General features: G+C 32.0%; 3 protein-coding genes across 13 annotated transcripts; 2 read left to right on the top strand and 1 right to left on the bottom strand.

Moving 5' to 3' along the window:
- Nucleotides 1-168: 168 nt before the first annotated feature.
- LOC116417561 lies at nucleotides 169-7,874 on the bottom strand. 3 transcript variants are annotated; one of them, XM_031931075.2, is made up of 5 exons: nucleotides 7,739-7,874; nucleotides 4,117-4,298; nucleotides 3,951-4,019; nucleotides 3,301-3,605; nucleotides 169-3,098 (listed from the first exon to the last, which is right to left on the bottom strand). In XM_031931075.2, the coding sequence occupies exon 5, from the start codon at nucleotides 2,822-2,824 to the stop codon at nucleotides 515-517; it is 2,310 nt and encodes a 769-aa protein (XP_031786935.1). In that variant the 5' UTR covers nucleotides 2,825-3,098; nucleotides 3,301-3,605; nucleotides 3,951-4,019; nucleotides 4,117-4,298; nucleotides 7,739-7,874; the 3' UTR covers nucleotides 169-514. The 3 variants fall into 3 exon arrangements, with proteins under 3 accessions (XP_031786935.1, XP_032456393.1, XP_032456392.1); XM_032600502.1 differs by lacking the exon at nucleotides 7,739-7,874 and adding an exon at nucleotides 3,222-3,280 and having other exon boundaries at nucleotides 3,363-3,605; nucleotides 4,117-4,635; XM_032600501.1 differs by lacking the exon at nucleotides 7,739-7,874 and having other exon boundaries at nucleotides 4,117-4,635.
- Nucleotides 5,197-14,399, top strand: LOC116417562. 9 transcript variants are annotated; one of them, XM_032600503.1, is made up of 15 exons: nucleotides 5,197-5,563; nucleotides 8,251-8,521; nucleotides 9,811-10,074; nucleotides 10,310-10,414; nucleotides 10,804-11,058; nucleotides 11,126-11,344; nucleotides 12,030-12,221; nucleotides 12,447-12,563; nucleotides 12,686-12,754; nucleotides 12,832-12,894; nucleotides 13,117-13,316; nucleotides 13,571-13,730; nucleotides 13,803-13,899; nucleotides 14,016-14,105; nucleotides 14,183-14,399. In XM_032600503.1, exons 1-15 carry the CDS (start codon nucleotides 5,552-5,554, stop codon nucleotides 14,235-14,237), a joined length of 2,169 nt encoding a protein of 722 aa, XP_032456394.1. In that variant the 5' UTR covers nucleotides 5,197-5,551; the 3' UTR covers nucleotides 14,238-14,399. The 9 variants fall into 9 exon arrangements, with proteins under 9 accessions (XP_032456394.1, XP_031786940.1, XP_031786939.1 ...); XM_031931080.2 differs by having other exon boundaries at nucleotides 5,198-5,563; nucleotides 11,123-11,344; XM_031931079.2 differs by having other exon boundaries at nucleotides 5,198-5,563; nucleotides 10,801-11,058.
- An 836-nt stretch (nucleotides 14,400-15,235) lies between these two features.
- LOC100114521 (ubiquitin-like domain-containing CTD phosphatase 1) lies at nucleotides 15,236-17,111 on the top strand. Its single transcript, XM_001608019.6, has 2 exons — nucleotides 15,236-15,510; nucleotides 15,709-17,111. Exons 1-2 carry the CDS (start codon nucleotides 15,351-15,353, stop codon nucleotides 16,548-16,550), a joined length of 1,002 nt encoding a protein of 333 aa, XP_001608069.1. The 5' UTR covers nucleotides 15,236-15,350; the 3' UTR covers nucleotides 16,551-17,111.
- The last annotated feature ends 67 nt before the right edge of the window (nucleotides 17,112-17,178 follow it).

Here is a 17,178-nt window from a genome sequence, read left to right as displayed (position 1 = left end):
TTAATAAAACGTTTATTTTTAAACGCTTATGTGTCGTTTTTATGACGTTATAGAAATTTATCAAACCGAAAAATGCTTTTTATAAAAAGAACGTTTTTAAAACATGAAAGGGATGTTTAATAAATGTTTCATTCTACACCAAAAATAAACGTTTTTAAAACATCGTGATCAATGTTTATAGATTTTTATTTAGAGGTTTGTTACAAACAACTTTTTGATGTACAACAAAAGGTGATTAACAATTATTTATTTTATAAAAGGATTATGAGAGCAGCATTCAGATTGCCCTCAGAAAATTATTACAATGTGGCTCTCTTTTACTCAAAAACAGGCTACAACAATAATTATTTAAAATATTGTGTCTTAATATAGTAAGTGCAGAATATATACAAAACGTACGATTAACAATATTTTGATTTTAAATATAAAATTTCGATTATACCATGTATCAGATCGCTTGTATACATTATATGACTAATTTTCATGATCATAATACTCTAATGAAAAATTATTATTAATTTGCTTCAAAATTGTAGGTATGGATAAGTGGGAAGACTACAAAGTTTTCATTATACGGTAACTTACATAATTTCGCTAAAATCGATCCGCAAGAGTATGATTGTAAATTTTCATTGCTATATTTCACTACTTTAATATTTAAAGTCCTGGAATCTAACGGATAAGAGTAAAAGTTATCGATTGTTTCCAACGGTTTACCCATAATGAACTGATTTTTGTCTATGTTTTCAACGAAATTTAAGCATTCGACGACCATACCATTTTTTAATAAGACACAATTACTTTTGCTATCAGCAATATTTAAGTATAATGAGCTTTTTCTAAAAATTTGAAACTGATTATCTCGTGAATGAGATGGAAGTATAGGACCATTATAATAATTTTTTGACAATACAGAAGTTTTGTTATTTATATCCACTGAATATGTTTTACATGCTACGATTTCTCCTAATCTGCGATGTATTTGCTGCAAAGGTTTATCCCCTTTTCTTACTAATTGCTTTATTTTTCGGATGTGATTTTCGAAACGAAAAGCACTGAAAGAGTCTAAGCAACCGTACTCTCTTACATCTCCAACGACATGTAAAAGGTTATGAACGTTATGCGTCACGTTATTAGCACCATATAAAACTTGAAAACTTTTAACGAAATTCGTCAAAAGCTGTTCAGCATAATGTAAATAACAATCATTAGAAGACAGAATAGGGTTAACTAATATTGATATAGCCACGTGCAAGAGTAAAAAATTAAAATATGCATTTTCATCTAAAATATTATATAGTACTACGGGCCCTGAGTACAACAAAAATTGCCTAAGCTCGTGCGCTTTCCACAAACGTCGAACATTTTGAAATTTTCTCGGCTTTCTGCTAAAGTCGGACGGCATATATTTTTGTAGGTTCACTAATCGGTCAGATATCATTTTTCGCTGATATTCAGATAATTTCACTTTGCTTCTTCCGCTTATCCATTGCTCAATTAATTTTAACGTTACGCCCAAACAAACGAGATGCATGTAATCTAACGGAACATTTGTGACCAATCCGAAATTCGGAATGTCAGCTAGAATGGTTCGTTCACGTTGATACTCTTCATCCACATACTTATAATCTCTAAAATCTTGATCTGTTCTTAAAGTAGCAATATCACCAGGAAAACAAATTTTATTTAGCCATTCACCTTCTTTCTGACACTTTGTACAACTGCAATATCCTGTGTGATATTTCACTTTTAAGATATAAGCTTTTGCTGGGGCGTCACATATGAGGGCTCGTAATGTGATTTTATATACTTTGCTATCACACTCGAAACCATGATTACATAAAAGTATTAATTCGTCCACAAACATTTTGACTAAAGTGTTGCTGTCGGGAGGCTTATCTTCTCCGTGATAGATGCCAACTAATTCGACATCGTTCAATACTGTTTCCGAGCATGAAATAATCCATAGCCCTTTTTCGGAGGATGTGGCTAAAGGAGCACCATCGATGTTGACAAGCAATTGTATTGAATCAACGTTTATATTTTTTTCTATAAAATTCAGCACAAAAATAGTAATGGCACGTTTTAATCCATAATGGCAATACTGTCCATTATTCATTTGATGTAGTTCCGTAAATCTTGGCGTTTTCAATAGACTACGAGCGTCTTTTGGGAAATATGTATTTGTATTTTCCCTCAAGATATGTAATAGGTCATTGACCGCAACGTGAGGTATAGTATGGATGTACTTCAAACAGAAATTTCGAAGAGAATCAACAAATTTGGCATCTTTTCCATTGTTATCAGATAAACTGTCAGTCTCTTGTGAATCACTTTCTGAGTCACTACTTATTTCACTGTCATTAATATTCTGTAGGAAAAGCATAAATGGATCAACACTATGCATTTTTGCCTCTGTTCTTTCTTTTGCAGATTCTCCAAAATCACTTTGCTGCATTTCATTGATACCAGTAGATAAAGTATTACTATTATGTACATTGTGAGACTTTTGTGAGCAAACATCATATTCATTGAATTTTTCTACACTTAATTGCTTACAATATAAACTTGCAGTATTATCTTTTTGTGTACAGATATTTATACATGCTTCAAAATTCATATCATCTGCATAAGTATCCGTATTATTCACATTTTTATTATGTTCTTCGTTTTCTTCGCAATCATTTTCAAAGGTTTGGCAGGCTAAGTCAAGATATTGTAAAAATTGAGCATTTACATCTTTCATTATAGATGCTCTTCTTTCACTGATTTGTCGGCGGATATGCCTTGTCGTATAAGGTTTGCCATAACACTTTCTTGGCATTTTAAAGAATTAAAACCAAATACCAGTTTTAAAGTTTCGCTCTTGCTTTTCGAAGTAATGAAGCTGCCGATACTAGGCCTGTTGCAATGAACAATTCTTGCGTTTATTCGTGTCGCTTATAAGAACATGAATAGTTGACGTACAACATCAACTTGCTTGACGATGGAATGTCGGGTTATAAGTTGGATCATGTACATAGAATTCACTCATTGACAATAGGAACGCCTGCAGTCAGTCCAAACTGATGATACTATAAATCCGCTTTAGGATATGTCTGTGAAAAATAGATTCTATTAATATAATTATTATTATAATATTAAATTTATTTATTAAAAAATTATAGAATATAGCAAAGTTAGAACTTTTCATAAATGAATGCGAGAAAGTGAACAATTACTTATGCATGTAAAACTGCACGAAACTCTGGTGAAAATCGGCTAAGCTTAGGTTCTGATTCTAAAGAATAAAAAACAAACACCTGTATTAATAAACTGCTGCTCTTGCTTTTTCAAGTGAATAAAGTGCCTGTTTATGGGACCTGTTACAGTGAACAATCCTTGTGGTCACTTAAGTAGGGCGTCAAGAGGCAGGGTGTGCCGTTAGCGCAGATTATTAGACAAATGTAAATCAGCAACACTTTTCTTGTTGCTGCTTCGATCATACGTAGAAGTGATCAAAACTACTGCCAATTGTAGTACATTAACAAATATTTGATCTTACGATTCTCTTTGTCTCTCTTTCTCTCTCTTGATAATCCTCTTAAAGGAAGAAAGAATAGCATCTAAAATCATTAACAAAAAGTCAAAAAAATTGTAAGATGAAAATTAAATAATAATAAGAATTAGAAGCGAGTGGAAGAAAGTCCAGGTAACAAAATTATTTTCAATTAAAGTTACCATCAAATGTAAAATATACGTATTACTATACAATATCAATGCTTGATTAGATTTATAAATTCAAATAATTTCAGAGTTTTTACTTCTATTTCAAATATTGATTTCCAAACAAAAATATTTCTCACATGATATATCATACTATGATTTATTACACTGCAATTAAATCAATCTAAGTCAGGCACAGTTAGTCACATAAGTTTGTCCATTACCTGCTTTGTTTTCTGACTCACCTCGGAAAAATCTGGATTAGATGACTAAATTACCAAATTAAAGTCTTCGTTATGATGTTATCACCAGTTCTAATATGAATGAAAAAAGAAAAAAATTAGTTTGCTAAATTTGCAAATAATTACAAGTACATAAGCATTGCTTTTTAATACATGGAAAAATACATACCTGCAAACAGTAGTGGCAACTTCTGGATGAATAGTAATAATGTTGGCTCGATATCTATCAGCTTAATTATCGCAATGCCTCATGATAAAGAAAACATTAAACATGCAACCTAATGCAGTATAAATGACAACGTTCAACAAAGATTCCTTCTCATTTGAATGGTATTGATGACTTTAGGTGAGCTAAACAAAAACGAATGAATTAAAGATCTAGTTCTGTTCAAAACATATATGGATACATCTACACATGGATCATAGCTATAATAAACAAGAGCAATGAAATTCATGCACTCCTTATAAATTTTGTATTGAAAATAATTGTTGCGTGTAATATGTCAAAGATAATAATTTTCATTATGAAAAACAGGTTACCGCGATGGATTTAAGGGGACACGACACCTTTAAATTTCAAAAAATTGATTTTTTTATTGCTTATTTTGACATGAAATGTTCCGTAGACCACGCTCCTGGAACCCTTTTATCAACAACAAAAAAATTCCCGCAAAGTTATAATCAAAATACTAAAACAAAATTTTTATCGTTTTTTCGTAAAATTGCGTATTTTTCATTTTTTGTCTAATATGACTAATATTTTTAATTTTAACTTGTATAAATTTAATCTGAATAAAATTTTTATTGTAAATGTTGAAAATACATTTTTTTTGCCGTAGAGTATATATGTATATTATGCTCCGCGTACACATTTTAGTAAATAAATTCAAGCGTATTAATAAGATTTTTTTGCGTTATTTTCGAGATAAATTTCTAGTTTCGCTTCTCATATGAGGCTTCGATCGAACGTAGGGACATTTATTTGAATTCAAATATCGCGCGCCCGGGCGCCACCTGGGGGCAGATTAGAATCCATGTATCGGAGAAGGACAGAGCGACCGTTCTGCTGTTCTGCTAGCAGACAGCAAATATTTCAAAACACAGCTGATATAGTCCTGGGATGTGTTTTACACTGACCAAACACAGCTGATATTTTAATACATAAAAAAAAAAATGATATTTTTCAAAAGTGTGCTTTAATTAATCTAAGTAGTGTTTGTAGTGTTTTTGGGGTTATAGCTTATAGCTTATAACCCTAAAAAGTAAAAATAGGTGAAGTGTTAGTGAAAAAAGCAGAGCAGTGAAATTATTTAAAAAAGTGTGAAGTGTAGTGATTTGAAAAATATGTGTGATAATCGAGATGCCAAGGAAAAGTTTACAAGTACCCATCCTGACAAGAAGTACTCTCGAGGAAGAGGCAAGAAGAGACCAAGAAGATTTGTAGGAGCAACATGCGAGGATGAACCTGCCGACAGGAGAAGACCTTTAAGTTTAGCAACAAAGATATAAACTCCAGCAGTGGAAGGAACCTCTGAGGTCAGGAATAGATTGATTGATATCAACATTCTATTTCCTGCTCTCGAGGAACTTTTGATTTGCAAACAATGCCTACAGATGTAATTACTTTGCCAGTTTTATAACTTCATTAATAAGAATTTTTGCGTTTATCTTTTGTCAGATATTTTTGATACGATGTTGCTCTGATTTAAAATCCATCACACCTATACAGCTGAAAATACGTATGGAGATTTGATTTACAAAGTTGTAAGAAGACATCAAGTTCAATTTCCCTTAGGTGATATATTTTTACTTGTCATTACAACGGGGAACTGGAAATTTTGTTTTGACGTCAAAATTTTCACAAGGTTGTCGGAGTGAAAAATGATAATAAATAATGTGAGTAAAATCCAAGTTAATACAATGTTTCAACATTGTTAAACAAATATCCTACGTATTTTTAGCTTTATAGGTGTGATAGAGTTTGTATTAGAGCCAAAACCATACTCAAGAAATTTCTATTCCGATGTTCATCTCATTTTCTTCTTAGACTCATATAAAATCTATTACACCTACAAAGCTGAAAATTGGTATGGAGATTTGTTTTACAATGTTGTAAGAAGATATCCAGTTCAATTTACCTTAGGTGATATACTTTTACTTGTCATTATAACAGGTAACTGGAAATTTTGTTTTGACGTCAAAATTTTCACAAGGTTGTAGGAGTGGAAAATGAAAATAGACAATGTGAGTAAAATCCAAGTTAATACAATGTTTCAACATTGTAAAACAAATATCCATACGTATTTTCAGCTTCATAAGTGTGATAGAGTTTGTATTAGAGCCACAAAACCATACCTCAAGAAATTTCTATTCCGATGTTCATCTCATTTTCTTCTTAGACTCATATAAAATCTATTACACCTACAAAGCTGAAAATTGGTATGGATATTTGTTTTACAAAGTTGTAAGAAGACATCAAGTTCAATTTCCCTTAGGTGATATACTTTTACTTGTCATTACAACGGGGAACTGGAAATTTTGTTTTGACGTCAAAATTTTCACAAGGTTGTCGGAGTGAAAAATGATAGTAAATAATGTGAGTAAAATCCAAGTTAATACAATGTTTCAACATTGTTAAACAAATATCCTACGTATTTTTAGCTTTATAGGTGTGATAGAGTTTGTATTAGAGCCAAAACCATACTCAAGAAATTTCTATTCCGATGTTCATCTCATTTTCTTCTTAGACTCATATAAAATCTATTACACCTACAAAGCTGAAAATTGGTATGGAGATTTGTTTTACAATGTTGTAAGAAGATATCCAGTTCAATTTACCTTAGGTGATATACTTTTACTTGTCATTATAACAGGTAACTGGAAATTTTGTTTTGACGTCAAAATTTTCACAAGGTTGTAGGAGTGGAAAATGAAAATAGACAATGTGAGTAAAATCCAAGTTAATACAATGTTTCAACATTGTAAAACAAATATCTATACGTATTTTCAGCTTCATAGGTGTGATAGAGTTTGTATTAGAGCCACAAAACCATTCCTCAAGAAATTTCTATTCCGATGTTCATCTCATTTTCTTCTTGGACTCATATAAAATCTATTACACCTACAAAGCTGAAAATTGGTATGGAGATTTGTTTTAGAATGTTGTAAAAAGATATCAAGTTCAATTTACCTTAGGTGATATACTTTTACTTGTCCTTCCAACAGTTAACTGGAAATTTTCTTTCGACGTCAAACAGTTCACAAGGTTGTCGGAGTGAAAATTGAAAAAAAAAATTTTTAGTAAAATCCAACTTAATACAATGTTTCAACATTGTAAAACAAATATCTATACGTATTTTCAGCTCTATAGGTATTCCAGATTTTATATGAAAGCAAAAAGAAACTTTCTAAAACATTTGTCATAAATGTCTTACAACGCCCCAAAGCAAAAATAGTTATTAATAAATGTATGATCAGAAACCCCTGATCAGACCCTTATCTGAAATCTCACCCATAAAATGAAAAATCATCAGTCGTAGGCCTGAAAAAATATCAATTTCGAAGGGGGTAGTTGAGTAAAATTCATCACGGTCGTCACTTGTCGTTAAATAATAATATAAGTGATTGCACGAAATCTTAGAGATACAGCTTTAATGTAATGATTGCCATTACTCTCCTCTTATCAGTTATAATCAACTAAAACAATAATTTTTAAAAGTCGATAGAAACTATTGAGTAAACACTAAAACGTTACAATTCGATAATTAATGCGACATCTTGTATATACTAACCTATGCAGCGTTTCTTGACTGATGGACTTTGTGTGTCTTGTAGTTGGTGTATTATGCAGACACAACTACAATCAATATACAAATCACTCGACGAGACAATTCGGAACAATAACTGTCGAAGATTTTTCATACAATATGTATGAAACATGTGCGATACAGTCCTGTTACCCTCGTATCAACGTACAAACGTACAATTCCTACCAGTTCTTACCAGAATTTTCCGTAAGACTTCTAAAGAAAAAACGTTTGTAGTTCGCAAATACTTATACATATAGCGTAAGTACCTATCGTGCAGCAGGTATGCCTATACGCCTATACCCGTGTCAACCTGTTCATAGCGATCGCAGCTTTCGTAAAGTCCCGTGGGGTCGCGCTGTACAACTTATACCTGAGTATATAGTGGGCATGGTGAAGCTGTTATATTTGCGGGTTAGCCCTCATCGATGCTCCTCCTCTACTCCCTCCGTTCTTTGTTATCCGAGATTTTCTTAAACGTGCTGTGACTGCCGAAGTGCCGAGTCGGAAGTAGCCTGCCCACAAAAATGGACGACGAAAATTGTTTCAACGATCAAGGAACATGGTATGTAGTGGTTTTTGCGGAAAATGGTGAAGAAAAAGAGTCAGTTGAAGCCATTCCCGATTTTTGGATACTTAATAATGGAGAAGATGCTATGTGGCCACCATGGACAAATGATCGTAAAACAATAAGAGCCATCGCATCCCGCAAATCTCCTGAGGATAGTTGGTCTATTTGCAAATTGAAGAAAGTTTACAGGGATTCTGGTATGTTTTTATTTTACATTTATCTACTTTACACGTCTATAGGCATTAAAACGATTTGATAAGTAAACGCAAGCTTTCATTGCTTCGTATGTACATATATCTGTATATAGAAAAGATTTCTATGTACAAATTGGCAATGCGTCTTATTGTTATGGTCTTATGTGCTCGCCGGTGTTGGCTTTTCACGAGCGGCGGGCGCTCTTATTTCCCTCGCGTTTGTCTTGAACTCTCGAAATTCTTAGTATACGCGCCAAGCTGTGACCTACGGACGATCGCATAAGATCATCAGCACGCGAAAACTTTGTGCCTTGCACTTTTTAAGGGGAGGGAAATAAAAGCGCCCGCCGCTCGCGAGAACCCGACATAGCGACGAGCTGCTGTGACATGCAGATGCTCTTTCATTGGCCAAGCCCGATCGCTCGTGGACGATGGCATACGAATCGGCCGCACGCGAAAAGTTTGTGCCTTGCCGCGTTGAAATATCGCCGCTGGACGACGGTAAGTTAGTAGCGATGCGCCGCCGCGGCAGTGAGGCGCGCTCTCTTCATTGGCGGAGCTTGAACACTACGGTCGATCGCGCGTGATCGGTCGCATTCGCCACTACGTGTGCTGACAGTACAGTATTTAGGCGAGTATAAGTATAATCACGTAGCGTAGAGTCTGTTGATGGCCGATATAATCTGCGACGCAGTTGTTGCACCGCATCGTCGCGCAAAAAGAAAATAATTGTTTTATGCGCGATACCATTATTGAGTTTGATTATTCTATAAACATGCAAACAATTGATGCTGTTTTATCGTTTCTCGCTTAGTACAAATTAAAATTTCGTCTTCCCGTCTACTTTGGTTTTCCTTCGTTACGAAATGCATGAACCAGGCATAATTACTTCAATAAAGATTTGTTTTTCATTTGTTTACTCGAATGAATATTGACGTAAAAAAATGTTTGCATGATATTATATTATTAGCACGTTATTGTAAATCTATTTTTCATAAAATAGGCTACATTTTATACTACGTACTATTTTATAGTAAAGTTGATTACAAAACCTTTTTTATAATACAGTTATATTTACTATCTAAACAAGACTAGTTAAGAGAGATGGAATGATACTATAAAAGAACGTTTTAAAATGCTTGTAAAACAGATGCATTCTTTGGAATTCAAAATGCCTAAAATTGCAATAGTTAATAATGAATATAGCGCTACTTTGAAACATTCTTATAAAGTTAAATAGTAATACTTGTCCTTACATATATCTACATATTATAAATAAATCATCTCAACAGTATGTGACACATATGGAGAAGCTGCCAAGAAAGCGGAATTTGCAGAGGATACGTCAGATTTAAATGGCGAATACGAGAAACTTGTAGATCCAAAAAATCGCAAAAACCTTAAAAGAAGGGCGCTAGAGTCTTCCGATGATAATGGCGATGACGAATTGGAGACAAGCAGCAGAAAAAATATCAAACAGGATGAAATTTCAACACCATTTTCAACTATAGCATCCTTGCACGATGTGCCAACTCCACCAAAGCAAATGTTAATTGGTAAATTGACAATATTTTTAAAATTTTTAACTACAATAATATCGAATAGAATATAGAAATTTGAATGCATTGCTCTTATTACTAAAGTCATGATGATTCATATATTACTCTATCTTGAAAAAAAGTATATCACTGTAAAAATAAGGACATTTAAAAAAAAATAAATATATTAGCGTCATTTTAAAAAAAAAATTTTTTTAATCACCATAAATTCATAAATCTTGTTATTGAATAGATACACAACAAAAGGATAATGTAGAAGATATCAAACAGGAGGAAGATAATGCACATGAACCCGCACAGGAATCTGACGAAGATGAACAAGAGTCAAAGAAACAAGGTAAATTAAATATCAGTTTATAGAGAAACCAGAGCATTGGTTATACACAATTCAATTAAAATAAATGTTGATAATTTAAAAAAGATTTACTACAAAACTTACACAAATGTTTTACTATTTTTCGCGGATTTTTTCGCTATAAATTTTATAACAAGCTATCTATAATTACTATAAAAGTTTCATAATATTCGGTTATAAATTTTATTGAAATATCACTTGAAAATACAGACGTAAAAACTGACACATTTGTATTCGATGAAATGAAGAAATCTGTTCTACAAAAAATTTATGATTGCTATCAATTATGCATTTCATTTTGCGTACACAAGATGTACAAAATTGAAGCCTATGCCTTTGAATAAATTAATAAAATTCTTAAATTTCAGCAGATGCTGAAGTAGATAAAAAAGCTAATGAAAGCGAGAAGCAAGGGCATGTTGGAGCAGGAGTTCATAATTTCTTATCGGCATTAGACGCCGTAAGTGAAGAAGACGACATGTCACAAGCTGCACATGATGATACTGGACCTTCCAATAAACCTACAGAGCAGTCGGCAGGATCAAATTCCGACATAGAGAGTAATGTCGATCATAATGAAAATAGCAGGAAAAAAAAGAAATGGACAGTACCGAAAAAAAATAATGGTAAATATATAGTTAAAGTATAATATCTAGTTTAAAAACAATCAATGTCAAATCACAAATTTAGCAGGTACTCTAATTTTCCCGATAACACCATCAAAAGAGTTTCAATCCCATCTAGTCAAAGTTAAAAAGATTCAGCAGAGTAATGTAAATATCGAAAAATTAAAATTAAGCATCTCTGACCGGAAGAACGAGAGTACAGATAGAGGCTCTACGGCCAGTTCGGCAAGAGACAATGTAAATCTCAAAAATCCTGCACCGATTACATCTGCAAGTACTATTATTAGTAAGTAGCGCAATTTAATTTAATAATAGCCACAATGCTAAATCGCTAGATAAATTATAATTAGATGATCGCTTTAAATATATTTTTTTTTGTCTTTTTCGGTATAAATTGTCTAAAAATTTAAACAGTTATTACTTTAAATGTTTCATAATGTTCTGTTATTAATTATTATAGATCTTTATCCCTATTGAAAAATCTCACATGAGATCTCACATGAGATCTCAGGTGAGATCTCATGACAAAATCTCATGTAACCAATTTTGTATTATAATCACCTTTTTAACCATTCTTAGTCGATTGGTAACATTTTTTTAAAAATTTGGACTTAGAAAATTTTTCACAAAATTGGACTTAGAAAAATAGAGTCCGACTTTCCAAAAATTTTCCAAGTTCAAATTTTTCAAAAAATGTTACCAATCGACTAAGAATGGTTAAAAAGGTGATTATAACACAAAATTGGTTACATGAGATTTTGTCATGAGATCTCACCTGAGATCTCATGTGAGATCTCACGTGAGATTTTTCAATAGGGATTGTAAATATCATTTTTGGAATTGTACATCAATTCTTTTACATATTTTTATTCGGCCAAGTAACGAAATGATTCTACTAAAAATTCATTAATGCGATCATTATGAATTTAATTTTGTGTATAAAAAATAATAAAATTTATGAATTTGACTAGATGATGATGTGCAAGCACCTAAAGGAAATAATGAAGGCGATAAGCAAGATTATGCTACACTTGGAGTCGGTGGCTTCTCATCGGCACTAGACGTCTTAAGTAACGATCCGAATTTGTCGAAAAATCAATCGACGTTCAGCGATGTTAATGATGGGCAGGAAGTAGATTTTTCAGAAGATGAGCAAAGAAAAGGTAAATACGTCTTAAAAATTGTAATTATTTCCGTCAATTAACATAATTCTGGGTCATCTTCTATTTCATTTAATAATTCATATTAAAGTTTGAAAAAGTTTAATTTTTGATGCTGCGTAAAAATATCAATCTCCATTTTTTAATAAAATTTTAAATGAATTCATTGTTATTATAGATTACATTGATATTTATGTTAAAAAATTAATTTTTATTACTTATATGCAGATTATTCAAGTAGATACTCCCTCAATCAACGTAAAAAGCAGTCGTCAGGATCAAATTTAAAAAAAAAGAATGCAAACGGAAATCCTGTACCCCGTACATCTGCAAGTACTACTATTAGTAAGTAACACACACACACACACATTACAGAAAGAAGGCTATGAAAATTGCAGAATTTTCATAGTCTTATATTCTGAACAGTACAGGCAATTAAATAAGAATACATATACTTTTCGATTCAGGCAAGGATTCAAATACAAATAGTAAAGAAAAAACTCCGAGCAAGAAAATTGCAGCATTTGACAAAAGTGGTGTGTAAATCAAGACTTGTTTGAATGATCATTAAAAAAAATTTAATTTTACTAACAGATTCTTATACATATTTTAGGGATACTAACAGTGGCTCAAATCAATAGTTTGTCTGACAGGGACTTAATCGTTCATTCAATATGTAAGTAAACTTAATTTTATTAATACAACCTTTTGGAAGATACGATGTCTGTACGTCTGTCTGTTAATGGAAAGTTTGAATATTTTTAACGTCAAAGCTTCTCATATAACAGATACATGACAAGTGTTATGGCTGACGTTCTAAATATTCAAAGTTTCCATTAACGGTCAGTGTAATAAATTATTTTTACATAGCTAGCTTCAAAAATTTATCACTTTTCAGTGCTGATGCAGACGATTCTAACAAATCAGATCAGAAAAAAAGTTAACGAAGGTACGAAGACTACGCGCTTTGAGGAGAAAACAAATGAATTATTTGATATAGGAATACTGATCAAAGAGAAATTTCCTTTGCGCTCAAAGGCACAGTTTGATGTATTCAACAATCATTTGAAGACCGACAATGAATTCAGAATGAGATTTGTAAGTATTATTTTACGTTTCATTTTGAATTAAAAATAAGCATGTTTAAAACAAATTACTCATTTTCTATTGTACGTTTTAATTTTATGTACGAATCGTTATTTTAGCATCTACGATTTACTAATTATATTTTTTTTTGTGAAATGCTATCTCTGATTATAAATTAGAATGTTTAGATAATCGTTCCCTTTAATTATACGAAATATTTACAAGTATACATAAAGTAATTAATTTTTTACTTGTATTTATTGTAGAAAAAATACTTCGAGTCACTAGGCGAAAATGATGGTGCTGCAATTGCGCGTAACATCCTCAGATTAATTATAACTGATAACGTAGGAGTTTTATATAGTCTAAAAGGCCAGTTAGAGAAAGAGAGATTTGATGACAAACCGTTCTACCATATTTTAGAGGGTAAATTTTAGTTTAAATCAATAAAATTCTATTTTTTTATCTTCTTATTTACATAACTTTTATTAATTTTAGCTGCTGCTATGAAATGCACTGTGAAAAATAAAGTGAAGGACATTCGAACAGCCGTTGGCAATTGGCTAAAATCAAGTAAAGGAAGAATAGACGCAAGGTAAACATTCAATGGGAATAATTTTAAAATTTTACATTTTTGTCATCATAATATCTTCATTTTTTAATTAAATTATATAATCTACAATTATTTTATACGGATATTTGTTTTACTAGGCTGGAAAGTGAAGCGAAAAAAAGAGAACAAGAAAAGAACGAAAACCTCGAGAATAAAGGAAAAAACGAAAGAAAATCAAGAAAACGAAGGTTAGGGGTTCAATAAAGAATATTAATTATTAAATATATAATATATATTACCTTAAATTATGTATTATTTTTTGTAGCAAAGTTGACCCGATTTTAAGCGAAGATGACTCATATGATGAAGAGGACTCATAAGATGAAATATAACGAAATATAGTTTTAAGATACTAAATATTCAATATGAATATAATTGTTAATCTAAGTTTGTTAATCTAAGTTAATCTTAAAAAAGCTAAATATTCAATATGAATATAATTGTTTGTAACAAACCTCTAAATAAAAATCTATAAACTCTGATCACGATGTTTTAAAAACGTTTATTTTTGGTGTAGAATAAAACATTTATTAAACATCCCTTTCATGTTTTAAAAACGTTTTTTTATAAAAAGCATTTTTCGGCTTGATAAATTGCTATAACGTTATAAAAACGTCAGATAAGCGTTTAAAAATAAACGTTTTATTAACGATACGAAAACGTATAATTAAACCTCTGTATGGCTTCCTTTTTTGTTAAAAAAAAGCGTTTAATACTACTTAAAAAAAAACGTTTATCTACTGTATTTGCAACGTTTATCCTACGTATTTTTTACGTTAAAATTACGTTTTTTAAAACCAATTCTATAATAACGAATCTAAGATGCGGACATTTTTCACGTTTTATGAACGTCATTTAAACATATTTTCAACTAATTCTGAAAAACGTTTTCCGGTATTTTTTTAAACGCTTTTTAAACGTTTTTTAACCGTTCTGTGCTATCAGGGTAAGAATATAAGGAAATTTATCATAAATGTATGTGCATGTGTATAGTGATGTAAATACTTGTTTTTATAAAATCTCCCATAAGACTATAAGAGCAGTGTATATAATTCGCCTTAATTATTTATATTCCAATTTACGCCACCAGGCGAATCCTCATTTGATTTAGCACGGCGATTTGGCGCTAGTGTGACCCTTACCAATTATTTTGAGAATTAATAATAAAGTATTTATTAAAATTATTTTTTATATCGATATTTGCTCTACTGATATTATCGGTATGCAAGTATCGATATTTTATAAAATATCGCCATCCCTAAATGGAGCTATCACACAGGAGAAACAATAGAGCTCACAGCATACACTATACCGCACTGTACAGGTTCCGCAGCTCCGACAAAGCGTCTTCGCAGTTCGCTCTTTTTCTACACATGTATATATATAGGTTCATCTGTTTGTCTGTCATCAGAGAGTGCGAAAATTGAATCGAAATGGAAAACGAAGTGCAGATCACGGTGAAATGGAGCGGCGAGGAGTATCCCATCACGGACATCGGGGAAAACGACACAGTTCTCTCGCTGAAAGAGAAAATTCACAAAATGACCGGCGTCAGACCGGAGAGACAAAAACTCCTCAACCTCAAGTTTAGAGGTTGGATTTTTATCTTCTTATAAACAAACACCAACCACATATACTTTATTCCATTTGTACATTTTTACTGCTGTTTCTGCGGATGCTCAGTATTATATACTGAGAAATTCATGATTTGCTTGCTTTTCAATTTTGCTACTCGTCTGCTTTTGATTGATTTGACTTCTTACTATTAACAATATTATTGTTGATCTGCAGGTAAACCAGTTCAGGAAACCGATGTCATAAGCGAACTGGCATTGAAGCCTGGATTCAAACTGATGATGATGGGCTCGCGAGAAGAGGATATCGCCGAAGTGAGCCAAGCACCAGAAAACATGCCCGATGTGATAAATGACTTGGATATCGAAGAAGAGGAGGTTGAGATTGAAAAGGCTGAAATCTACCTTGCTAAGATTCAAAAAAGAATCGAGACTTACAAAATTCAAGAATTAAACCCATTGAGGGAGGGCAAGAAATTGCTCGTTCTTGATATCGACTATACTCTGTTCGATCACAGATCAGTGGCTGAGACTGGACTCCAACTGATGAGACCATACTTGCATGAATTCTTGACAAGCGCCTACAGGAATTACGACATTGTAATTTGGTCTGCCACGAGCATGAAGTGGATCAACGAAAAGATGAGACTCTTGGGAGTATCAAATCATCCGGACTATAAGATTGCCTTTCATTTAGACTCTCTAGCCATGATTTCAGTTCACACGCCAAAGTACGGTGTTGTAGATGTGAAACCTCTGGGAATCATTTGGGGAAAATACAAGCAATTTTCTGCTAAGAATACCATTATGTTTGATGATATTAGAAGAAATTTCATCATGAATCCACAGTCAGGATTACGTATAAGAGCATTCAGACAGGCTCATCTAAATAGAGATAAGGACAGGGAATTGCTCAAGCTGTCAAAGTATCTGGAGGCAATTGCTCCTCTAGAAGATTTTCAGGTCTTAAATCACAGGAAATGGGAGGAATATCGGTCTAAGAAGAGTAAGAGCAGCAAACGAACTGAGACTGATCAAGCTCGCTCTAATCATGCATAATTTTGCCAGTGAGAACAGTCATTTATGAAACTAATGTTATACTTTAACTTTAACTACTAGTGATAAATTAAAGTGAATCAATGTGTAATGACAATTACTTCTCTAGACGACTTAATTTACTACGAGATAAAATTTCTACATTTTAAACTATAAAAAATGAAGATGCATGTGATTATATTTTGAAAAAGGCAAATATTTTTTCACCTCTTCTCTGCAGTAAAATTTGGGATTCTTGGATTTGCTGCTTGTGTCTGGCTTATATAGTCAAACATATACATATACGTTCAAAAGTCATTTCAGTGAAAATATTTTATTAAAATTATTATATTTTTGTAATAGAAAAATTTATTTTTTCTCTTTTTATGTGTTATTAATTGCAAATTATTAGATATACTAGTTCAATGTCGAAATTACACTTCAAATGGCATATTGATACTATTTCATTACATTAAAAGAAACAAAATAAGATCAGCGTTGCTGAACTTTCTGTAAATATCTATACTGATGAAATGTACCTACAATTTTTTGAATATGTATAAAAAATAAAATATGTTTAATATATCTCTGTTTGCATATTTGTTACCCTCTGTTCCATTACTATTTTAATTACGTAAAAATATTTTAAATC

This window comes from Nasonia vitripennis, chromosome 5 (assembly GCF_009193385.2).
Source record: "Nasonia vitripennis strain AsymCx chromosome 5, Nvit_psr_1.1, whole genome shotgun sequence".
NCBI lineage: Eukaryota > Metazoa > Arthropoda > Insecta > Hymenoptera > Pteromalidae > Nasonia > Nasonia vitripennis.
This window is presented reverse-complemented; position numbering and strand designations above follow the sequence as displayed.